Source organism: Vipera ursinii, assembly GCF_947247035.1.
Source record: "Vipera ursinii genome assembly, chromosome: 5".
Taxonomy (NCBI): domain Eukaryota; kingdom Metazoa; phylum Chordata; class Lepidosauria; order Squamata; family Viperidae; genus Vipera; species Vipera ursinii.
The window spans coordinates 28,990,720-29,017,283 of NC_139518.1; the positions used below are offsets into that span (position 1 = coordinate 28,990,720).

At 34.7% G+C, this 26,564-nt stretch overlaps 1 protein-coding gene across 1 annotated transcript; it reads right to left on the bottom strand.

Annotated features, from left to right (window-relative positions):
* Positions 1 to 1,215: 1,215 nt before the first annotated feature.
* DIPK2A (divergent protein kinase domain 2A) lies at positions 1,216 to 23,679 on the bottom strand. Its single transcript, XM_083364698.1, has 3 exons — positions 22,870 to 23,679; positions 5,809 to 6,112; positions 1,216 to 5,005 (listed from the first exon to the last, which is right to left on the bottom strand). Exons 1-3 carry the CDS (start codon positions 23,521 to 23,523, stop codon positions 4,674 to 4,676), a joined length of 1,290 nt encoding a protein of 429 aa, XP_083220824.1. The 5' UTR covers positions 23,524 to 23,679; the 3' UTR covers positions 1,216 to 4,673.
* Between the last annotated feature and the right edge of the window lie 2,885 nt (positions 23,680 to 26,564).

A 26,564-nucleotide genomic window follows, 5' to 3' on the forward strand; every position in this document is an offset into this window, starting at 1 on the left:
TTATTTGTGGCTTATAAGAGGCTCAAGAATCTACATATAAATCTCATCACAGATAACATATTTTCTTTATAGCAGTCACTTGAATTCTGTCTTACTGGATTCTTACCTTTTATATAATGTTATTTATTAAATATTTTTGTAAACATTTAATTGACTCCAGTCCAGTATGCTAGGAAAAGCCTGAGAGACATTTTAAATCAATCTCCATTATAGGTAGTCTTTGACTTATGATCATAACTGTGTCCTGAATTATGGTCATAAGTTATTGTTGTAAGTCAATGCATTGCATGATCGGACTTGAGTTTTTGACAATTTTTGTGGTGATCATTAAATGAATACAGCAATTGTTAAGCAATCAATCCATTTTCTCCAGCAGGCTTTTTTTTTACCAGAGATCAGAAGTAAATATTGGAAACTGGCAAAAAAAACTTTGCAAATCACAATGACATACAGGACGCTACAAGTGGCCATAAAGGCAAGTCAGTTGCCAAGTACTCAAAATGCAATCACATGACCATGGGGGAGGTATGTGCGGTCATCATAACTTCAAAAACAAATGTTAAGTAGCTTTGGTAATGTCCATAACTTTGAACGATCGTTGAACAATTGGTTGTAAATTGAGGACTATCTATAATCCCAACAAGCTTGACTAAATAGCAAGGAACTGTGGAATTTGTACCACTGCACTGAAGCATCATCTGTTTTTTGTCTTTAGAGAAATTCAATTGAGTCACATTAAAATAAATAAAATTCTTTTCTAGGTATGATTAAAAGAAATTGCTTAACCTTGGAAAATCAGAGATTATTTTTTATAGTTCCTAGTTATAAAACTTCTAGATAGTGCTGAATTTCACGCCCTAGTATTCTTCAGTGATTAAGTAATTTAAGGTTACTGGGACTTTTGTTCAGTAATTTATAGGGACTACAGTTTCTCATCCCTGTAATTTTTTTCAGAAAGTATTAATCAAGGAATCTCTTCTCTTTTTTAGTACATATTATTGGTTCATAAGAACAAGCATAATCTAACTTTTCAAACAAGTTTATTTTCAGATCTTTGCACAGTAGTATGCTAAAATGTTCCTTCTGTTGTGCCAGTGCTCAGCCCACATTCAATTATGGTTTTGGCTTTGATGCATTTTTGTGGATGTATGTATAAAAGTAAAAGGTTAGGCCATGTAACACAGCAATTATGGACAAATGTTTCCCTTTTAGAAAGGTTGAAAGTAACTCTTAACCAGTAAGCAAGGCGTAGCAATTTATTGATCTGACTTCCAGAAAAGTGGTTCAATGTAAAAAAAAAAGAAAGAAAGAAAAGTTCAGATCTGGAGAAGCCAAGATTTTTGTTTTTAATGAGATTTAATATACCAAAAATATTTTTAAAAACATGGAATTGATCTACTTTTTGAGAATACCATGGTAGTTTCACAAAAGTTATCTTTGTACAAACAGATCTGAAATAATATCAGAAACTCCAAAATCACTATTAAATGTATCTACCTGAAATTATAGAAAATTAGTATAGATCCGAAACACAGCACAGCTAAAATACTAGTTAACTTTTTTCTGGAAGTACTGTATTTAAGCTACAATGTATTTAGTTTACCAGCAATTGCTTTTTAGCAGAAGATGCAGAAACTGAAATAAATTATTGGTTTTTGCTCTGTCATCTCTCTGCATGAGGAAATCCATTTCAACAGTTACTTTCACTTCTCAATAATCCTCATTTTTTTGTTATGCATATTCTAGAACAGATAGTTTAACATGCAAGTGGCCTTACAACCATCAACTGTATGGCTAGTTTGTTGAGCCAATTTGTTTTCTACAGTTACGTTCATATCCCAAAACTTTCCAAATCTATGAAGTATACCTTCCTCTGGTTAGCTCCCAAAAAGAAGACAGAAGCATATACATTCCATGTTTCACTCATTCAGAGTGTCATATAAAAGCGACAGCTGTAACAGGAAAATTCTAATCCTAACTTCTTTGTGAGTGTAATAAGGTCGAAATTCAATCCATAAATCCTAAATGTTTCTTGGCAATATTAAGGTAAAAAACTATCCTATTTCTTATTAGCATTTCCTACTATACAAGGCATATAAAAGTATCTTAGTAATGTTTTTAACTACTTTTAAAAGAAATATTTTTCCCAAATCTGGGGATTTTAGTCCTGATACTACTTTCCACAAATGAGTTCTATCCTTTTCAAAAGCACTTATATTTGTTGCCATTCTTGGTGGAGTAACAACCCTCTTCAGTATTAAAATGAACCACTAGTGCATTACATTTAAGCAAGGCCAAGAAAAAAAAAATTAAGTATTTTTTATTATTCAAGAGAAATTGTAGAAACAACCTTAATATAAAGGCACAAGAAACAGTTTTGATAACCAAATTAAACAGTTACAGTACAAAAGACAATTTTTATGCACATATAAACCCCAAACATCTCATTCAAAAATATTTCACCATTATTTATGGGCAATGATTAAAAATATAAATTGTCCCTGTACAATAAATACTTGATAGGTGCAAATTGAATAAAACTTATTGCTTTCCACATAGGTGTTTTCCCTGTAGACTGAAAATTATGGACTCCTTTTATCATCAGAATCCTGCTTATCAGCACAGTATTTTAAGATGAATTTCAACCTTAAACTCCCAGGAAACATTGGCAGCTGAACCAATTCAGTAGCTGATAGTGTTGTTGTTTAAAGCCTACAGCAACAATGGTTCTTATCCATTAAGAAGTGTGGGTATTAAATTAAAATTGCAATAAAGCAAGACTTTTTGTAGCAGGCTAGAGTTTAATCTCACATTTCAGTTTTGCTCAAGTGTGAACTATAACAACAGAAATACTATGAGAATAAATTGTAACAGAATCCAAAGAAAATTAGGCAAAACTACCTTTTTTAAATAAACAGGATATTATCCACTAAATTCTATAAATTATGTCCGTAGGATGCTAACATGCCTGATGTGCTCTGATTCAGGCATGTTAGAGATAAAAGAAACTGCCACAGTAAGAAATTTTCCCAGGAGAGAACTCAACAACTAAATGAAAGTAACAAACACTGTAGAGACACAATTTCCAAAGAAGCAATAGTATATGACTAAGCAAGCCAAACAGAAGAATAATAGGCCTTGCCATTTATTTTATATACCTTTGACATACCGGTATTCTGCATATTTTTAGAGTTTGGAAATGGATTGGGCAGTTTTCAGCTCATTCCTACTGCTATATCCCACTTGTCCAAATACATTTTTCAGTACTGTACTTATTATCCTTAGTATACAATTTATTTTTATTCCACCTTAAAATAATTGTAGTCAATTAATTGTTGCTGTATTTAGGAGTCTTTGTCAGGATCAGAACTTCATCACTCCAATGAAGAGAACCTTTATAACAGTTGCTATAAATAAAGAAAATCATACCTTTTAAAAGTTAATTTTAGAAGTGATCCAATTTCTTCTTCAACTCCTGATCTGCGGGAACAATTTCAGGCAAATAGTAATCATCTGAGAAAAAATAACTGCAACTAAATAAAATGCATTGAAGCCCTCTACCATATAAATGAAGGGTGCTATTAGATAGTAAACCTCAAAATTTAAGTCCTGTAAACATTAGTTCCCATAATTAGCAGAATTGTGACTTAATACAGAATAAATGCTAGCCTGCTAGGCATTTTCCCATTTCTATGTTGTTCCTAAGTTTTTAACTAGTAGTAGAATAATAACTGACTAAAATGTTGATCAGTAGGCTAGTGCCACTACAGTACATTATTTTAAGCAATTAGAGACTACACATAACCATTTTCTTTGGTTTATGATTACTATGGTAGCAAAATGTTTTTTTAATTTTCTTTTATCTAGTGCTTCTTCAACACAAAAGATGTTTAGTTCTAGTCATGTTTAAAGTTGATCCATGGAAATCAGTCATTCTTTCTGTAGTCATGGCTGTCTTACACTATTTCTGCTGGATCAATGTAAGCATGACAGGTTCAAACTGTTTGTCTTCATTGAAATAGTTTATATATTTCAATTCCCTGATGAACATATACTTTTATACACTGAAGTGGAGTTTTCTATTTAACTAAGATGTGAAGTATTACCTGTAGTAGAAATATAAACAATTCCAACATAACTAGGTTAGGTTCACACAACATTTAAGACAGCTTTTACAAGCATATCTTTAATAAGGCATACAAACATATGAAACAAAAGGGATTCAACAACAGAATTAAAGGAATCCTGTACTCAAAAAGCACACATAAAATGAAAATCTAGTAGTTACAAAAACAATCAAGGACACCTTGGATTATCAGCATCTACGCAAATGCCTCTTTTGTAAGTTGTATAAGAGCAGGATAATGACATCAGAAATAAAAGCCTTTAAAACAGGCCCATATAACGTGACTTTCCAAGGAAGTGTAGCATTCTCAAAAAACAGTGAAATCTGATTGAGAAAGTGAATTCAATTATATTTTCAGTCTTCCTCTGTCAGTTAAAAGTAGTTCAAGTTGTAGTAGGATATGTAACTTTTGTCAACCTTCCTGTAGCAACAGTGTTATGCAATTTATTTTCTCATTTGGGTTGCTCTTGTTTCAGGTTCAGAACTCACTAGTCCATGTCTCCTTGCCCCAGCACGATATAGTTTCTGACTGTCCACCCACTATGAACTATCTCACATTATTACTTAATCGTCCAAGATATTCACGTAATTCTTTTGCAGCCTGGAATCTACCATATCGCTTCTTTGGATTGGCACACTCATCCAGCAAGGCCTCAAGTCGACCATCTTTGGCAATATCAGTTGGAGGATCATGAAGAAGTCCTCCAGAAGTGCCATGCCAGGTGGCATGTCTTGATAAAAGGTTCTGACAAATAGCATAGTAATTGTGATCCACAGTGACCCGAGTGCACAAAATCTCCTTTGAGAAAGAAAGACAAGCTTCCTTATCACAGTCATCAAATTTGCTTTCATACCATACATCCCAGTTTTCAGGTTTATCTGTGAAATGCATAAAAAACACAATAGTAAATAACAGTATTATAACAAAACAGTCACAGGATGATGCATCTTATCATGACACTTTTATTTAAAGTACATAATTACAAATAACATTTAAAGCTGCTTTAACATGTTTACTATCAGATTGAAAAAAGGCACAAACATGATTTTAAGGATGTTTGGGATATTCATATCAGTTTAAAGAAAAGGAAAGTAAATATAAACTCTACAAGGAGAACAATGTTATTTTTTTTTTACTAAACTAAGTACTATAATTTCTATGAAGTTTAAGGAAAAAAACCTCTATGGCAGAGTAATTATCACTACCCAATAATCACTGTACATAGGCAAGTCGGAACATACATTGGTGTGCCACCCAAAATATAATAGTTTGGGATCTACCAATCTAAAGCTTATCCTAATTTATGATACTCTAGAGATTTTTTTTGTCATCTTATTGCCAGACAAGTGATTGCTAAGAAGCAAAGTAGCAGAGCTACACACATTGATTGGTATGTCCACAGTACATCTTCATATTTTTTTTTACTCTGGTTACTTCCAAGGACTGAACCATTTATTACATATTTCATAACAGCAAAAATCCTTAGTTTATGATTGTTAAGTAACCCCTGTATAATAATGAGAAATTCAAGTTATTTTAAAATAAATGCAAAAATAAAAATAATGATTATTTAAAAATCTGTTGCTGTCAGATTCACCAATCATTTATAGCTAAGGGAAGAAAAATCAAAGCATAGCTTAAATTGTTAAAAAGCCACTGAATAAAATAGAAGCCCACTTACTTTGTTTGATTAACTTTTTATCTGCCACCAAAACATTTTCAGCATCCACAATTATGACTTTTCCATCTTTAGGACCTACTGCAAAGTTGTCAAAGCTGACATCAAGGAGGTAGAGTGCAAATTCAAAGCCATTGTTTGTCAGTTGTTCTGCTATTTCCATTAATTGCCATGCCAGGTCCACTCGTTTTTCCCAAGGGGCGCTGTAGTAACTCCATAGTTCTTCTCCCACATAGTTTACAGCTACCATTCTTCCACATGCTCCAAGGTATTTTGCAAATGGCCATCCTTCATCAGAGGGAAAACTCTGTAATCAGAAGAACCAATTATTAAGGCTGAATACTAAAAACATTTTCACACAGCATTTTGTATAAAATCTCCATTTATTTTATGTTTACAATTGAAGCTTGAAATGTGTTTTTATTGTGTTTCAGTGTTATTAGCTTTCAGAATGGGAAGAATTATAAAATGTATTCTCATAATCTCATAATTCTTCAACTGTCCATGTTTGTTAACTCAATTAAAAATCACCTATCTACTTTAATACTTCAATATCTCTAATTTTACTACTATATTTTAAGTTCCAGCAATTTAGCACAGTAAAACTATGAACTTTACGTCTTGATCACAATACGAGTTTCTTAACTTTATTCCTCTTCAGTGAAACACAAGTTCTCATAACACACTAAGCTGCCTATAAATATCCTAAATAAATATTTATTTCCAGTAGGACACAACTGGGCTTTGACAAAACTGCCAATCAACATTCATAGTATTGCTGTCTCATTAAACCTAACAGATAAATTAAATTACATTTGGCCCCAGACTTCCAGAAAAATCCGGATTAATACACAGGTTTATTAAAATAACTAAGCACATGAAAAAGCTACATGTACCATATCCAATCTCAATAAATAACTTGAAAAATGAAACTGCCAGAAAATACAGTACCGTATTTCATTTTTTTTTCTAAAGCTTACAGAGAAATAAAACAAAAATCCCGCTGAGGAACTGTCCGACTAATTTAAACTCTCCACTTCTTCCATAATTATATTATATTCTTTTTTATTATTAAAAAGTTTTACAGATACATTATAAACATAAGACCCACCCCTCCCCCACCCCCACCCAATTTCCCCTCCCTCCCCCTCCCCCCCGACTTCCCAGAGCGTAATACAAGTTATTAACCCTAACAATCTTAAACTATAATATGCTAACTTACTATAACACTTTAAATCCTGTCGAACCTTAACTCTCCTTAAAAGTAACTAAATAATAATAAATCTTATAAATCTAATACTTATTCAAATGCTAAATGAAACTTTTTGGTCCCAAATTTATTCTGAATATAATCAATCCATCTTCTCTATTCCAAGATACATCTTTGTACCGAATGGTCTTTCAAATATGCTGAATTTTTTTCCATTTCTGCCAGGTTCGAAACTTTTAAAATCCATTCTTCTATAGTAGGCAAATCCTCCTTCTTCCAATATTGCACTACCAAAATCTTGTTGCCATTATTAAATACAACATCAATTTAGTTTCTATAGCAGTACAGTCTATAGTAATACCCAGCAAAAATAATTGTGGAGAAAACTTTTATCTTTTTCTTAAATATCTTCTGCATATTCCACCAAATTTTAATCCAAAAAGCTTTAACTTTTTTACAAGTCCACCATATATGATAATACGTTGCATCATCACAACCACACCTCCAGCATTTAGGCTGATAATTTGAATACATACATGCCAATTTCTTAGGATCTAAATGCCATCTATAAAACATCTTATAAAAATTCTCTCTTAAATTTTGTGCCTGTGTAAATTTTACATTTCTGACCCAGATTGTTTCCCAAGTATCCATCGTTATTGGTTCTTGAATATTCTGGGCCCATTTTATCACACAATCTTTAACAAGTTCTGTTTCTGAATCTATTTCTATCAATGCATTATATATCTTTCTTATATGTGCAGGACTTTGATCTTTAATTTGTTTAACCAAATTTTCATCTACTATGGAAATACCAATTTTCTGATCCTGTTTCCATCTAGCTTGTAACTGCCCATACTGAAACCAAGTTTGTACTATCTTTTCTTCTTTTAAAATATTAAATGGCTTTAATTGCCAGACATTTCTTTCCAATCTAAGAATTTCTTTATATGTAATTACATCATGCTTAAATCCCACATTTATATTTTCTGTCGCATGTTTAGGTATTGCCCAAATTGGAATTTTAACATTCAACTTATAACTATATTTTTCCAAACTCGCAACAGGGCATATCTTAATATATGTGTCTTAAAAACATTATCCACTTTTTTGTCATACAATAAATAAGCATGCCAACCATATAACAAATCATATCCTTCAATATTCAGTAATCTCCCTTGTGTTAAATTAAACTAATTACTAATTGATGATAATGCCGCAGCCTCATAGTATAATTTAAAATTGGGCATTTTAAGACCACCTCTTTCACATACATCTTGCATTATCTTAAATTTAACTCTCGGTCTCTTCCCTGCCCAAACAAATTTATTAATACCTCTCTGCCATTCCTCCAAATTTGAGTCTTTTTTAAGTATAGGTATCATTTGAAACAAGAATAATTTCACAGCTGCAATTCTTCCCAATAAGGACAATTGTAATTTTTTCCAACTATCTAATTCTTTTGGTATTTTTGACCATAACAATTCATAATTATTTTTATATAATTTCGCATTTGAAGCTGAAAGATATACCCCCCAAGTATTTGATCTTCTTAACTATTTCAAATCCCGTTAGTTTTCCTAAAATTTCCTTTTGTTCTTTGGTCATATTTTTAACCAATATTTTAGTTTTTTGCCTATTTACCTTAAATCCAGAAACTTGTTCATATTGTAAAATTATTTCCATTAAATCTGTAACCGATTGAGTTGGTTGACTTAATGTAATTACCAAGTCATCCGCAAACACTTTCAATCAATAATCTTGATCTTCAATTTTAATTCCCTTTATTTTCTCTGAATCACGTATCTTGATCAACAATATTTCCAATGTTAAAACAAATAATAATGGCGACAGCGGACAACCCTGTCTTGTACCTTTTTCAATTTTACAAGCTTCTGTTAAACTACCATTAATTATTATTTGAGCTGTTTGTTTTTGATATATTACCCTAATAGATTGTAAAAACTTATCACCAAACTCCATCTTCTCCAAAACTTTGAATAAAAATCACCAATTCAATTGATCAAAGGCCTTTTCGGCATCCAAAAAAATCAGCGCTGCGGGGACTCGATTATTTCTTTCCAAAAATTCTAATAAATTTACAATATGTTTCACATTATTTTTCATTTGTCTACCACTTATAAATCCTGTTTGATCACTATGAATCATTTGCTGCATAACCTTCATTAATCTATTTGCTAAAATCTTTGCAAATATTTTATAATCATTATTTAAAAGCGATATAGGCCTATAATTTTTAAGTTGAACAAGATCTTGATCTTCCTTCGGAATCAAAGTTATAAATGCTGTTTTCCACAATGGAGGCACTTCTCCTCCAAATTGAATTGTTCTAAATAATTCTTTTAAAGGCTCTACCATTTCTGATTGTAAATTTTTATAATAAATAGCTGATAAACCATCTGTACCGGGTGCCTCACCCACTTTTAATTGTTTAATTGCTAAAATAATTTATTCAGCAAATAAAATAATTGATTCATCCCTTCCCGCTGCTCTTGTGTAAGTATTGGGATATTCACATCCTGTAACTATCCATATCTAAACCTTGCTTTATATCCCTAGCATATAATTTAGAATAAAATTCAACAAAAGCTTTTTTAATAAGATTTTGCTGAAACACCTCTTTACCCTTATATTCTATCTTATCAATATTACGTGATCTTTGTTTTTTCCTTAATAAATAAGCTAACCACCTACCCGGCTTATTAGCATTATTAAAAGTATTATGTTTGGCATATCGTAAATTAGTTGCCACCTGATGTGCCATTAACATATCAAACTGTCCTCTTAGCAAGTTAATTACTTCTTTCAACCTCTTATCAGATGGGTTCAAAATAAGAGCTTTCTCTTTCAACTTTATTTCCTCCTCTATTTCTTTATGCTTATATTCCAATCTATATCTGTTTATTATTCAAATATATTAGCACTCCTCTCATATAAGCTTTACTTGCATCCCAAACCATTTCAATGGAGTACCCTTATGCATATTCATAATAAAAAATTCTCGCATATGCTTTTTACATTCTACCACATTTTCTTCATATCTAAACAAGTTTTCATTTAATCTCATGATCTTCTTTCCCCATGCCCTTATCAAATTCCATCCAAACTGGACTATGATCTGATAAAGTTCTTGGGCATATCTTAATCTTCTTAATCCTAGAAAAAATCATTAATATAAAATCAATCCTAGAAAAAGATTGATGTCTATCAGAAAAAAAAGTAAAATCCTTTTCTTCCAAATTTCGTTCTCTCCAGACATCTCGCAATTACAAGTCATCTTTCAAATAAAAAAAAGATTTTGGCAATCTAGCATGGCTTGGAGTATTTTTAAAAGAACCTTTTTTATCTTTCTGAGTATCCAACACTCCATTCCAATCTCCCATTAAAATACTCGATTTATAATCCCATTGAGTTATTTTATTATGTAACAGTTTGTAAAATTCTCCTTGCTGTTGATTAGGTGCATATACTCCAATTAAAAGTATTTTCTTCCCTTCTATTAATAGTTCAATTATAATATATCTTCCTTGTTTATCTGCTTCAATTAAATTAGCTGTTAAGTCTTTCTTTACATAGATAACTACTCCATTTTTCTTCTCTGGAGTAGATGCAATAAATTGTATACCCAGTCTAGAGTTTATCAAATATTTTTGATCAGATGCACGAATATGCGTTTCTTGCAAACATATAACATCATTTTTAAATTGTTTCAAATACTGAAATACTCTCTCTCTCTTTTGTGGTGAATTTAATCCATTAACATTCCAGGCTAGAAACTTTGTTGCCATCTTTTGTGACTTGAAGATTTCGAAGCGTTTCTTGCAGATCCATAAGCATCTGCCTCTTTGGCCTAGCTCCTCCCACTGCTTCACTAGAAGTAGATTCCTGACTTGTAGTTATAGAAGACTGTTTGTTGTTGTTGTTGTTCCTTACGTCTACATGCAGCCCGTGTCACTCTTTGAATCTTAGATTCTTCTAATAAAACCTGGGGTTGCACAGTTTCCGAGATTTGCTGTACTTCTTGTACCTATTGCTCTCCTCCTTCTTTTCCTCCTTTAACTTCTTCTTTCCCTCCTTTAACTTCTGAAGATGGCGGTGAACCTGCTTTCAATACATTAGAATAAAAATCACGTGTCTTCAGGACTGTATTAAGACGATATCTTACTCCAGCATAATTCACCACAATCCCCATTGGTATCTCCCATCTGAACTGAAGCTGTTGTTTTTTTAATTCATCTGCCAGAAAAACAAAATCTTTCCTTTTTCTCAAAATTCTTGGGGGAATCTCTTTCAGAATCAAAACCTCTTGATTAGCCACTTTAAATCTATTATTGTAAAAAGCTTGAATGATCTCATTTCTGATCTTTCTCTTTGTAAAATACACAACCACATCTCTTGGCAGTTTCCTTTGCCTAGCAATCCAAGAATTAACATGGAATACTTTATCTCCACAAAAAAAATTTCCGGTTGAATTCCCAAAATAGGCACCAGAGCATCCACCAACATCTCCTCCAGAATTTCCTGTGGATTCTCTTTTAAACCTCTTATCCTCAGGGCAAACTCCATGTCTCTATATTGTATCATCACCACTTCATCATCAATTTTTTCCATTTTATTCTCCACACATTTTAGCTTCCAGCATCAGATTATTTTGTTTCACTTCTTCCACACGTTCATCCAGACTCTCAATACAACCTGAGAGCCCCTGAAATGCAATCAAAATATCCTCTTGTATCTCCTTATTTTTTTCTTCAATAAGTTTTGCCACCTGCTCAGATATTTTTTCAGACTGGAGTTTTAAAGCATCTTTTAAAGCATCTTGTAAGTCTTTTAAAGTCAGTGCAGGTGCAACAGCTACGGCAGGTAACATCAAAGATTGAATTCCAGATTGCTGAACAGGCAACGCCCCCAGACTTTTAGAAACAGGAATTCTAGGCGGTTTGGAAGCCATTTTAATGCCTAATTAACTTTCGTTGCACACTTTCACTTTTCCGCCCCACTTGCTATTGTAGTTTAACTGTTAATAATAATAATAATAATAATAATAATAATAATAATAATAATAATAATAATAATAATAATAATAATAATTTTATTTATATACCGCCCTTCTCCCGAAGGACTCCCAGTCTTATAATCACTTTTAAACAGCTTCAAACTTTAACAAAATCTTAAAGTTCTGAGAATGCACTTTGCATATTCCTCCTCAATATCCAAACAATCACTTTCACTTTGAGGGGAAAAAAACACCAGCCAGATGCTTTCAATTCTTGTTACAAAGAATCACTCAGGCGCCATCTTCCCTTTCTTTTTTAAAACGATCATTGAAACAGGAAAAAAGTTGAAGTTCCAGAGTTAAAGTCTTATACTTGCTGTTTATATTGCTCCCGCATCCGCTCAGCCTGCATCAATTACTCAAGATAACAAACAAATCCAGCAGGAGTGGATTCAGTGTCTTGTTCTGCTTAAAAGCAGAAAAGTCCTCCGATCCAGAGTATTTTCCGGGCTTTGGGGGAGCTCTCACCCTTCAAGCCCCAGAATAAAAATTCTGGGGCTCTAGGGGAAGGGTTTTTAAGCTGCGGAAGAGCTAATCATCGGCTGCTCCGCGGCTCTAATGAAATCAGAAGGCTGGCAGTCGATCCCGACCCTCCACACCGCTGAAGCGCCACCCGGAAGTCCTCTATATTATATTCTTTTAAGCTTGATTCCCCAGGTTCTCTCATGGAGTCAGGAAGTCCCTAAATTATTGGCACTGCTTTTCTTTTTCAGATATTATTGTGACTATTAAATTATAGTTACCTAGGTGAATCTTTATTCCAGGATTGATTTCATTTATGTGACTGAGTATTGTAATATAGTATTATATAATGATCTACCTGTCAATTTACAACTAATCCAATATCTGTATAATGCAATATAATTTAGATGTTTATAGGCTATTTTTAAGAATAAGACAATTTTGAAACAATGTTGAATCATTAAGAACTGACAATAAAAATATTAAGGGAAGTAAAATACTAAAAGCCAATTACAGCTAAAGCCAATTCATACAAATAATTTTTTGGTTTCACAGCCCAATAAGAATAATTTATAAAAGCACACAGAAAACAAATATTCAGAACTTTCCTGAATTATCCTGAAAGGTAAGGTGTTTCATACATGACAGGAGGTCTAAAGCCATCAAAGGAACTATTATGAAATAGCTGCAACTGTTTTAGGGTTAACTGTGAAAGAATATAAAGTACAATTACTTGTAAATTAGACTGTATCAGATAGATGCAATTACCAGCAGATAATACATATACCTGGCACTTTGCATTCAATACAGCAAATCACAGCAATAAACAGATCCAAAGAGCAGTTTGCCGGAATAGAACTAGGGACTGCCATAATTAAAATTAAGAACAACTATCCAGGAATATTCAGGGTCTTCAGTAATTACATACTACGTTCCCAAACTTTTATAAATAGCAATATAAACAATCATGCATCACCACAGAGAGACATGGACATTCGATTTTACTTCTGAATATGAATAGAATTCCAAGAAGCAAATAAAATAACTATAATTAACAGATACTAATGGACTGCAGACAATTCAATCATAAACCTTGAAGCTGAAATAGAAAATGAAATTTCTCTTTCAGTGTTTATCAACTTTGGCAACTTGAAGAGGGGTGAACTTCAGCTCTCAGAACTGCCCATGCTGACTGCAGATTCTGGGAGCTGAAATCCACACATGTTCAAGTTCTCAAGGTTGAAAAACATTGTTCTCATAAAACAGCCTGGCTAGGTGTCAACATTCAGTCTGCCTTGGCTGATCTCAAAATATTCAGCAGGGTCAGATCAGTTAATGGTTTTATGGGAGACCACCAGGAATATAAGGTATGGAAAGTTAAAAGTTATTCCAGATTTAAGCAGTGGCAAACAATTTTTATATTGATTGAAGCAATTATATTGTATGTTAAATGCAAAACATACCACATCCCCATAATTGGGACACTCCAGGAAATCTGGAGGGTTAATTTGTCTATTGGGCCATAATGACCTGGCTGTTCCAAGGTGGGCTGGCAATCTTTTAAAAGTAATCTTCTAAAAAGAGAGATTCTATTCCATTAAACAAGCCACACCTGGAATAGCAATCTACTGGAGAAACAGGGCATGCCAGAATTCTTCCAGCATACTGTGTTTTGTATATTGCTAACATTAAGTCATCTGTACAATCGTGTCAAGCTGTACTAAGGGGGAATCATACATTAATGGACTAATAGCCACAAGGAGCAGGAATTTAATAGTTCAGTTCTTACGTAAGAATTGCATATCTCACTTTCTCATACCTATTTTAACTTAAATGTTCTATTCAGCACAAGAAAGAATGACAGAAATAAGTGTTGCTGAAATATTTTCTACTGATAGATTGCTTCTATTATTTTACTATATAGTGAGAAGGTAGTATCCTTTCCAACAAATAACAACATATATGCATTTAAACTTTGAGAAGCTCAATGTTTCCTTTTCACTAGTAAATTCTAATCTATTTGCCATTAACAGCAAATACAGTATGTGGCAAGCAGACACAGACACTCACAAAACTGATGAGGAAAAAAAATAGTACTACTAGTATTTCTAGTGCAACAATATATCACAAATGAAGAAAAGAATTACCAAAGTTTAATTGGTATATGGCAGACACACTAAAAACATTATGCACTAGTATTCGTGAATTAATGTTCTAAGTGGCATCTATTTATATATGGTCTAATTTCAGATTTGAATTTAGGACATAGGAGATGCAGATAAAAAGCAAAGTATTTACACCATTGAGATTGCACATTAATAAATGATGTGGTCAGATGATGTCACACTATGCACACACATTGCTCAGCACACAAATTCCAGTCCCAGTTACTGTCCTTAAGCAGATACCTGTAAATGCTCTTCAGTTTAAAACGAAAAAAAAATCCAATTTTCTGCTTGCTGTTCAAAATCAAGGTTAAATAAATCCACTGAAGTTGTAAAGATCTTATTCTTATACATTACACTGGTTTTATAACTTATAATGCATATACTCGTAGTTCACATCTTCCAGATCTATGTTGCATTCTTGAGAAATAAATCTACAGAGACATTTAATAGGTGGCACTCATAAAAATGATATAAATGTGCATAAATACCAGCTGAGCCAGTTTTGTGAGGTGATCAAGGCCCTAGGATAGAAACTGGAAGACTGTAAGTTCTAGTCCTGCCTTAGGCATAAGGCAGGTGATCTTGAATCACTCACTCTTTTTCAGTCCTAGGAAGGAAGCAATGGTAGTCCTTGACTTACAACCATTTGTTTAGTGTTCGACAATGGCACTGAAAAAAAGTGACTTATGACTGTTTTTCACATAATCATTGCAGCATCTTCATTTTCACATGATCAAAATTTTGGGTATTTGGCAACTAGCAATAGGGACGCGGTGGCTCAGTGGGTTAGGATGCTGAGCTTGTCGATCAGAAGGTCGGCAGTTTGGCGGGTCGAATCCTGAGTGACGCGTAACAGAGTGAGCGCCTGTTACTCGTCCCAGCTTCTGCCAACCTAGCAGTTCGAAAGCACATAAAAATGCAAGTAGAAAAATAGGCACCACTACGGTGGGAAGGTAACAGTGTTCCGTGCGCCTTTGGCGTCTAGTCATGCTGGCCACATGACCACGGAGACGTCCTCGGACAAGCACTGGCTCTTCGGCTTTGAAACGGAGATGAGCCCCTAGAGTCGGAAACGACTAGCACGCATGTGCGAGGAAACCTTTACCTTTACCTTTAATATTTATAATGATTGCAGTGTCCCAGGGCTCAAGTGATCATCTTTTGTGACCTTCTAACAGGCAAAGTCATTTAATAACCATGTTACGAATTTAACAACTGTGGTAAGGAAGGTAATAAAATGGAGCAAAACTCATTATAAACTGTCTTGCTTAGCAACAAAAATTTTGAACTCAGCTATGGTCGTAAATTGAGGACTATCTGTACTTTTGAAATCTTGTCAAGAAAATTGTATGGGTATACAATATTGGAAAGCACCAAAATACAGATATGCATGCACAACCATATCTACTGTAGTAATTGTTCAGGCTCAAATTTAACAATTTAACAATGAAGATGTTATCATTTCCTACAGATACACAATGATTTTATGGCTAATACTGCTGCAAGCTATTTATGAACTCAATTTCTCTAGTTCACCATATCTTTTTTTTAAATTGTCTTTTCATTCTTGTGTAATGTTTAACAATTTTTTCAAGAATCTTAATTTTTTATTTTCTGTTATATCTGTAAATTGTACATGTAGTAATTGTCTATGTAATCTACTATTAAAGGGACGCGGTGTCTCAGTGGGTTAGGATGCTGAGCTTGTCGATCAGCAGGTTGGCAGTTTGGCGGGTCGAATCCCGAGTGACGCATAACAGAGTGAGCGCCTGTTCCTCGTCCCAGCTTCTGCCAACCTAGCAGTTCGAAAGCACGTAAAAATGCAAGTAGAAAAATAGGGACCACTACGGTGGGAAAGTAACAGCGTTCCATGCGCCTTTGGCGTCTACTCATGCCGGCCACATGACCACAGAGACGTCCTCGGACAAGTGCTGGCTCTTCGGCTTTGAAACGGAGATGAGCACCGGCCCCTGGACTCAGAAACGACTAGCACGCATGTGCCGGGGGACCTTTACCTTTACCTTAATCTACTATTAATATTCTTATAGTCTGATCATAGTTGTATTATCAAACTTACATCAGATTTTTTTAAACCAGCTTAAAACAGAAACTCATAGGAACTATTGCAGTAACCTGGTGTTGATTACAGAGGATTCCTTAAAGGAAATTGAATAGGTAAATTAACAAAAATTAAGTTAATGAATGAATTAAAATAATTTGATGTGTTAGTAGGGTTGAATATTAACAAACAGTTGTCAAAAATGTCAATGAAAATGAAAATACAAGAATTGATGAATAAAATGAATTTTAAGATTGAGAAGATAAAATACTTGGGTATCATTATGACAAATATGAACTTGTATATTATTTTAAAGTACTTGTGTAAATCCAGTGAAAGCCAGCAAGATTCAGTAATTACTTCCCGTAAGCTTCATGGTGAGCATACATCTTTGCTGACTTTTACTGGATAGCAAGACAGCTTTTGTGAGAGAAACCACCATTGGATGCTGAATCCAAGATAGTGTAATCTCTCCAGATTCAGAACAAGGAGTGATTGTTGAGATTATCCTCATGACTCTGGATAGTTACTCCTTCTGCATAAACTGAGGAAACTGCCATTTTTATTGTCAACCTATGAGTGAAGCTGCTGGGAGTCAGGATTACATCAAGCAAAAACTCAATGGACCCTTTTATCTTAATCTCTCTCTCTCTCTCTCTCTCTCTCTCTGTGTGTGTGTGTGTGTGTGTGTGTTTCTGTGTGTTTCTGTGTGTGTGTGTGTGTGTGTGTGTGTGTGTGTGTGTGTGTGTGTGTATGAGAGATTAAGACCCTTGAGACCAAGAAGGTCTGACTGTATATATTGTGTCACCTTCTGTGTTCTTAAAAGGGTGTAATTTTTTTTAAAAACAGTTTAAAAACATATGATTTTTTTAGTATGCAGCAAACTTATGCTTAGCATATAGATATTGAAAAGTTAATAATTTTCTCATAGGAAAATGGAGAATTTTTTATTTTTTTTAATGTTAAGGAAACTTTGAAGGCTGGATATTAAAGCGAGGAAATAATGAAAATGAAACAGAAATCTTTAGTGCAAACTTTTAAATACCTGTACCTCTCAATCAGATTTATTTAGAGATAATGATAAGCTACTAAAATTGAAGAAAGTTACTTCTCGTCTTCCTTTTTTTCCTCTTTTTCACATTTCCTTTTTTGCTTTATTTTTTTCTGTTTGTATTTTTGTATTCTGTAATTGATTTTTCTTCTTTTCATTTATAATTCTTAATAAAAATATTTTTAAAAAATAATTATGTAAGGGCATGGAATGAAATTAAAAAAAAATAAGATGGGAGAAACTAAGTTGTCTTTACTGGGAAGAATTAAAATTAGTGTATTGCCTAGAATGTGTTTGTTTGTTTCATACAATAGCTGTTTTTAACAACTGATGTATTGTTTAAGTAGTGGCAGGAAGAAAAAACAAGAGTTAAATACAAGGTGTTACAATATGAGAAGGGAAGTATTGGGTTTACCCGATTTGTATTTGTATTTATCAACTTGTTATTTGACTTAGATAAAGGAGTAGATACTGTGAGAAATAAAAGACTTTTGAAGTTAGAAGAACCCAACCTAGTTTGGGTGGCATGGATGCCTATAGTACAATACAGTTAAGGTTAATGTAAATTTTAAAAAAATCAATAAATCTGACATGAAATATTATTAATATAAAAAGATATAACCCAGGTTATATTAAAAACACCTTTCTGAGTCTCAGAACAAGCAGCATTTTACTGACAAGAAATAATAAGCAAATGCAAATGGCTAAAATATCCTAAGAAACTAGAATTTTGTCAAGGGGAATATAAGATAAAAACAGAAGAAGAACTGGCTGCAGACTGATAAGATTGCCAATGTTTTTCTTATGTACATTAAGATTTAAGGTAGATAAAAGAATTTATGGTTTGAATACTATAAGACTGAATTTGAAATAAAACTGTAGAAAAGATAACATATTGTTAAAACATATGAACTTTTATTGAAATTTGAAACAGAAGTAAAATAATATATAATAAAGTAGGCATGTAACGAACAAAAAGAACATTTTACCATGTTTGATGGACTTGTAAAAAAGCCAGAAAGTTTTTGATCCAATACATACATTAATTCAGGGAATTTTAAAGATTAATATACTATTGAAGTAGGATTCTTTTTGGGGGGGATTAGTAAACAGTTGAGAAAATGTCATGTCATTTTATTCTATACACGATAACCAGAGTGAGATAATATATGCACAAAGATTCAAAGAATCAGTACTATCCACAATGAAGATGGAAACTGCAGAAATGGCCAAGGTGACTTCTTTGATTAAAGCAGAAATACTTGTGTTTATTTCAGACAGGAAATCCCTTATAGATTTTTTTGTGTGGAAAAAAGTGAACTTGATTAATGGATTTAATCATTAAATATGATATATTATAGAAATATGAGTTATGCTGTAACAGAGCAAGAGATTAAATTTATAATTGTACATAGAACTGCTGTACAGAAAACCATAAACTACTTTGTAGTTTTTTTGCTTTTGCACTTTTAGCTCTGATTTTTTTTCTTTTTCTTACTTTATTAGTTTCTATTATTGTATCTTCTTTGTGTTTTTAATAAAATTATATTAAAAAAATCACTTGCAATTAAAAACAAGCTAATATACAAATTACATCATGCTTATTTCATTATAAGGATTCACCTCTTAAATTTGATAGAAATTTCAATTATTCTGGAGATTTCTGTCATATTCATTACTTTTGTTTGCAGTACTATACATTTCATACTAAGAAAAGTTACAATATATGTAGTATTAATTTATAATTCTGAAAAAATCTTCATTGAAATAACTTTGTGTATCTATTTTTTTCTTTTTAGTTGTGCACTTAAACAGCTGTTAAAATAATTTTAACAAAAGATGCAGATAAAAATTCATATAATGAGCACATGTAACTTTTTTGCATAATTCGCTAGAATTTTAGACCAATGCTTGCAACTTTATATAACTGCAGTTTGTTCCATATATTCTTTCATTTTTAGCTGTAACGTGTTCCAAAAAATGTACTCAGTACTTATAAATTATAAATCTCTTTCACAGAACTATCAAGCAAATTTGTCCCATTAATTTGCAAAACATTTCTAAAAATTAATTTTTATCACTAAATATAAAGCAACGCTTTTTAAAGAAAACAAACCCATCTATTGTGAATTCATGCACAAATGTATAATTGTGCATTGCACAACCTGATTGGATTACTGAAACCTAAGTATATTATGAAGAATCAGTCAAAGATCCACTAAGAGTAGTATCCTACTTCCAATTATATTAACTTAGAATGCTTTATCAAGTAACAAAATCACAAACTGTTAGCCATTTATACAATTCTAAATTATTGTTTAGTTTTGACTCTGGGAGCAAATGCAGTCTACTGACATTTCTTCTTAAGTACCAATAAACTATTAAATCTTTATGTAACTGTATTATAGTATTTACTTTCAAAGTATTTAAGATGAATTTGGCTAATGTCCAACTACTTGATTATAAGGTCTCTTTAACCCCTTAGTCAATATTCACAATGATAATGTATCATGATTACATAAGCTAACTGGATGAAGATACAAAAATGTGCATTTTGGATACATGTGGTATTATCCATCACTGGCCAGAAATATTCTGATTAAGGCACATTGCTAACATGAAAATGACATAGCAGTCCTGATACCTGGATTATAGGCAACTGTAATAATATAATCACATGTAACATACAAAAATAACAAATCCTCATGTATACTAAAGGATACATAAAATACTTACCTTGTTCTTTCAAATCAATTTTTTGTTAATGTGAAATCTTTTAGAATTTTTAAAAAGAAACATATTTAAATAAATTCCAGTAGAAGTTCTTAAGCAATGCAAAAGTTTAAATGGTAGAGTTATGGACAGATAATTATGTATCTATATTATATAGAGTTTGAATGTATTTAAATCCCTTTTAACAAATTGTTTCAAAACAGGAAACAAGAAAAAAATATTAGGTCTAACCTAACCAAGTTTTATGTTCTATATATCCTCCAAAATAAACTCATGTACACTAACTCTGCCTTACTACCTCAGTTAATCAAACAATAAGCCTGTATTGTGAAGTATGTGTGTTAATTCTTTCAGCATCTAAAGTATTGTTTTTATGCAGAACCAACTTCTTTAATGATTCTTGCAAATTATTTCTGTTAATCTATTTACAATGATTATATTTTTAAAGATTAGATCATAACTGAATAGTTATCAAGCTTTTAATTCAAGAATTTTAACTATGCAGAACTTTTGCACATACAAAAGCATAAAAAGTTAATATGAAAGGGAATCTGCAAGAAAAGTCACAATAGAAGTCTTATCAGCTATGTTTGGGTGAGAAGAACACTTAAGTTAATGACATCCTTTAAAAATAGTTAGAAATATACAGTTACATATCGTTACTAAGTGCTCAGCAGAGCACAAACTGTTTCAGTAGACCATTATGTTGTCAACCATCCCTTTTTTGTCAACCATTGCAGTAACTGAAAGTGACATAACCATTTATTTCACAAACATATTGCCTTTTATGAACTATTGTATGAAAGATGTATAAAATTGTACAATTAGAGAAATTTAATTATTGCATTATACTTATGCAGATATGTGCAAAATAAAACGTATTTTGTTCAATGACCACCTATATAATTCGTCTGTTTCTACCCTCCATATGTTAACTATTTCTGATGACATAGAACATATTCTTAACAAGTGAATAACTAAAATAATGAATACACTGTGTCAAATAAGTCATATTTCTAAATACTGCCATAATTTTTACTATTCTGTATAGCACTGTTCTGATAGCACTGTTCTGAAATGTAATTGGAATTACTGAATTTGATGCCTGGATACTTAATACTTAATGTCTAACAATCATGATTAACTGACTGAATGCTATGTTAACATTACTAAAACAGGAGAACACTTGTCATTTTTTTGGCTGTCCCCATAAGCTTATTACATGAAACAAGTTTCAAGCAATAATAATTGCTGGAAAGAAATGGAAATTTACCAAAAAGGAAGTTATAAACAAAGAGATATACCCAAGAAGATAAAGATATATTTCAATACATGGTAAATAATGAAAATACAATTATATCCAGATTATGCTGTAATGGAATCTCAGAGAAGGAATTATATTTTACCACTCTATAACACATACGTTTTCTTACTGACGTTGAAATAATATTGATTTAACTGATTACATTAGCATTCAATACACTATTTGGGACATATTGAGTCATTTAAATATTTTGGCTACATTGTCTGAAAACAAGTTGCTTATTAGTATATTCACAATCTACTGTTGTCTATTCTATTTTATGTTCTGAAAAAATATTAAAAGCCAGACACTCAATATCTCAATGCACAAATAACTAATGAATGCAAAACAGTTTCAGTTGTGATTTAAGGCTTTTGGGGGCATTTCTACATTCAAAAGAAATGCCATTTAATACCTGAATTCAAGGGGCACTTCAAATATGTAAAAAATGAGATCAATTTTCATTAAAACACCTGGCATATGAAGATTGTACCAATTCTAAACATACACATTTAAGTCCTAAAATCAGCTCCTGCATAGCAATGAGTGTCAAATTTGCTATTCTATCCCAGGAGGATGATGGTAAACAAAAAACCCATACTGTACTTTTAAAACCTTGAGGCACCCTACCAAATCTGAGAAGGCTTATACAAGCAATGGATGGGTAAGCCTTCAAGATATTAGAAGATACTGAAGATATACTGATACTGCTCCTACTATAGCTAAAATTGTTTCTGATCTTCGGAATTATGAGGCAGGGAAATTAGGGCTTCACCTACAGATGGAGGGAAAATCCCTAGGAGACCGCATGTTGGTCTGTCTCAAAACCAGGTTTACGCTGAACCTTTAAATCCCTACTCGGCTATCCTTTTGCGCTCGTTTTCACACAAGCATTAGCTGACGTGCAATTCAGCGACCTGGGAAGGCGACGGGAGGCGGGGGTACGCGAGGTCCCCGTCAGGGCCAAGGGGGAAGAAGACCCGGCAGCGGCGGCCCCTTACCTGAAGCACGAGAGGCTCCGGATTGAAGGCAAGCGTAATGAGCAGCTGCATGCGCTCCGACTCCTTCAGGTTGCGGAGGAGAAAACTGCCCGAGTCCTTGGTCTCGGCGTAGCGACGGACCAGGCGGTCGAGGAGACGCTGCGAGGGGCAGTGCACCAGGTCCGACCAACCTTCCACGACGTCGGGAGTTAGAAGTCGGACGTCGCCGTTGATGCTGGCGAACTCGGTGGCGTGCAGGGCCTGGAGCAAGTCGCAGCGTCCCCTGCCGGTGGCGCGCCGGCAGATCTTGGCATCGATGTCGGCGAGCTCCCGCGCGGAGCCCAAGCGCTTGAGCACGACCCGCCGGCTGCCTTCGCGGGGCTCCCCATACCGAGCGAAGTACACGTTCTTGACGTTGAGGAAGTCGAGGAGGCGCAGGCGGCCCCAGCTCTCCAGGCGCAGCTGTCCGTTCAGGAACTTGCGGCACCAGCTGGTGCCCCAGCAGGCCGGGCACTTGTTCAGCTGCAAGAAGCGCCGCTCGGCCAGCTCGTTGCGTTGCAGAGAGGCCAGCAACGAAGGCGAGTTGAGGGCCAGCGCCGCCGCCAGGATACCCAGCACCGCCAGCTTCACGTAGCGGTATAGCCGCCCCAACTTCAGCGACACCAGCCGGAGCATCGTCCGCCGCCGCCACCGACCGACCAACTGGCCGGCCGGCCGGACCAGCCGGCGGGGCAACCCCCTTGCTGGCACTGCCTCCTGTCCTTTCGCGCCCCGCGCTTCCCACGCTGCAGCGCCAGCGCCGATAAACTCTCCACCGCGAGACTCGCCTGATAAAAAGCAGCCAAGTTACGGAGGGGAGGGGGAGGGGAGGTGAAGGGGCGGCGCCGAGGCCGCCGCCGAGAGCCCGCCGGACAGGCCGCCCCGCCCCTCTCGAGGGGAGGAGCTCCGGCAATCACCGCTGCCACACTGGCGCTAAGGCGCGCGCCTCCGATCCGAATGGAGGCGCGTGGAGGGTTAGGCTCGGGCGAGGTTGCGGGCTGGCGGGGGAGGGAGGACGGCGGTTCTTTCCTTCCTATAACTCCGCACGGAAGGAGGAGAAGCAACTCGTGTATTGTTCGCCGTATCGGGTTGAGAAAGGAGAGAATGGAAGGGAGGCGGAGCCGGAGAGGCTCTTAATAGTCGAGGGGGGGGAAGCATAAGAGGGTGTGGCTTTGCGCGAGCGCGCTCCGAACGGGACGGGGGAATGGTTTGTGGCGACCCTCATTATGTCTCCTGGGTCCCGCTGCATGACAATGTGGTGTCTCCTGAGCGCTTTTCTTTCTTTTCATTTTAATTCCCGGTCTGTTAAGAAGGCGGCGGAATGAGCCGGAATAGGGGAAATAAGCCGCGTCCGCCATGTTGCTTTTATTAGAATTGGAGGAGGTCAGGGGCGCTGGGGCTGGTGCTCCCCGCTGTTTTGACCTTCGGTTAATTGGCCGGGAGCAATACAGTTGAACATCTCCCCCATTAAAGCCGTGCGAATGGGGGAGCTGGCCGCAAGCGTCCTCGTACTTTTCCAGCTCACCTTTGCCCCTCTCAGCCTGCCGTTCCCTACCCTCAGACTGCTGAAACTCGCAGCTGACCAAAGCAGCTCTGGCTTTCCGCAGATATCAGCCGCGCTGCACTGAAGCGGGGAGCTGTTTTCACAAAAAAGAATTAGGATTGTGTGTGACAGAGGAGCATTTGGGAAACTTAAATATATGTCCCACATTTATACTGAGTCACACGTATAGGCTGTCCAAATGATGGGAGAACTAGTTCTTAACTCCCAAGTGGGGGGGGGGAAGGTACGTTTTAACAGCAGACTGGCATTTGTGCTATGGTGGGTAAAATCAGGATATTTTATATATGTATATTTATTGATTTTATTCCACTACCACACAAAATTATTTAAACAAAACTCCCTTGTGTACATAGTTATCTAAGTATGATTAGCTAGACTGTAAATCCGGTTGGTCTACTATTTTTTACATTTACATTCTGCCAGTTACCAGGTTTTCAAAATTATGTTCATAATTTTATTTGCACAACAACACTCTGAGGTAGGTTGGATTGAGAGGGGTGAATGTGCTCAACTAGTGAATTTCCATGGCTGAGATTTAGTACATCAGCTTTTTAAGCATCTCACTAGACAGAATCTGGGTTGGTTGGAATTATTTTCACATGCAACGGTTAGTTAGCAATTTGCAATTAGTTAGCAAGTATACAGTATCTTAAGTGACCCCAGTAATAGCCATAGTAATTTTAGGAAATTACTTTCTATGTGAAAACCTGGCTGTTAACTTGTCACATTCTACGTAATGAGTGTGTTACAGAACCTGTATTCCGTTAAATTACATTTTTTCTCTAAAAAATTTCAAAATGCTTAAGTTTTGGTTATAACTTCACCTTGAACAAACTATAGTTGCACAAAAACATTGATGGCAAGAACATTGTTATGCAGTGTGTATTGCCTATGGCACGAGTGTCAAGCTCACCACGTAACATGACCTCTCGCGATGTATCGCGACTGCATTGCTAGCAATGGGGTGAGCATGGCTTCGGTATGATGAAACTGACCCATGGGCCGGCAGTTTGACACCCGTGGCCAATGGGATGCTTCAAATAAAGAAAGCTGATATTATCCTCCATGTAACTTTTTAAAATCTTAGGCATATGATTCAATGCAAGATTAAGAAGTAACCTTGCCTGAGATAGCAGAGATCTTGTATTTTCATTGCTGCAACTAAAGTGAGTGTGTATGTTAGAGAAAGAGGTCTTTGCAGGTTAATTTCTTATATTTGGGATTTCAATGTTGAAATGTTCAAAGCAACTATATTAAGGACATTGGGTTTTCAGTTTGCATGAAATAATTGAATATATGGAGAATATATGGAAGTCCGTAAATAAGTAATAGAATAGTATTAGCTCAGTTTAGGAAATATTAGTACACATACAAACATAATATGACAAATTCCTGTTTTCCATTTTTTATTGTTTTTCCTTGGGAAGGGACAACTAATTGTGACCAAACCAAAGAAATACAAATGACATACTGAGTTGTTGCAATTATCTTCTTATTTTAAAAAAAGATATTTGATAGATGCCTAAGTAAAAGTATTTCCATTTTGCACAGTCACAAAGCAAAGCTATAGTGTTCCTTCTGTAATTACTAACTGTAGCTATGATTCTGTTTACTTAACCCTTAAAATTTATGTCAGTTCCTCAGAATAGCTTTAACAGCTTGCTACATTCAAATGGGAAATAATAATTTTGATTATTCTGGTAATAATTTATTGGTTCATAGTTGTTTTATAGAGCTTTAACTCATCCTTGATAAACTGCTTGGAATTGTGCCTCAAAACAAATTTTAGAATCAAAGTTTTTTTTATCAGATAAGGGAAATGTAATATGAAACTCTTCTGTGAATCTCAAGCTTTGCTTGAACTTGAAGTCATTAACATTTTAAATAATATTCTTGAGCACTGAATATGTGAAATGTTTTTTCCAGTGCTAATTTCAATCTAAAGTGCCTATTTGTAGCATATTAAACAAGTTCAAATAGCACCATGTGTTCTATGAAAACTAAAATTGAAGATTAAATACATATACACTGCCTTCATGAACTTATGTTTGGAATTTAATTAGTAATCTGTGCCTTTCAATTGTAATAATACAGCTAAAGTAATACTTCACTT

Bases quoted from the DNA above. Each gene is read 5' to 3' on its own strand.
- DIPK2A (XM_083364698.1), bottom strand. From the start codon at position 23,523: ATGCTCCGGCTGGTGTCGCTGAAGTTGGGGCGGCTATACCGCTACGTG. The intron at 6,113-22,869 runs GTAAGGGGCCGC...TTCTGATTACAG, and splicing joins CGGAGCCTCTCGTGCTTCAG to AGTTTTCCCTCTGATGAAGG. The intron at 5,006-5,808 runs GTAAGTGGGCTT...TGCATTTCACAG, and splicing joins TAAAAAGTTAATCAAACAAA to ATAAACCTGAAAACTGGGAT.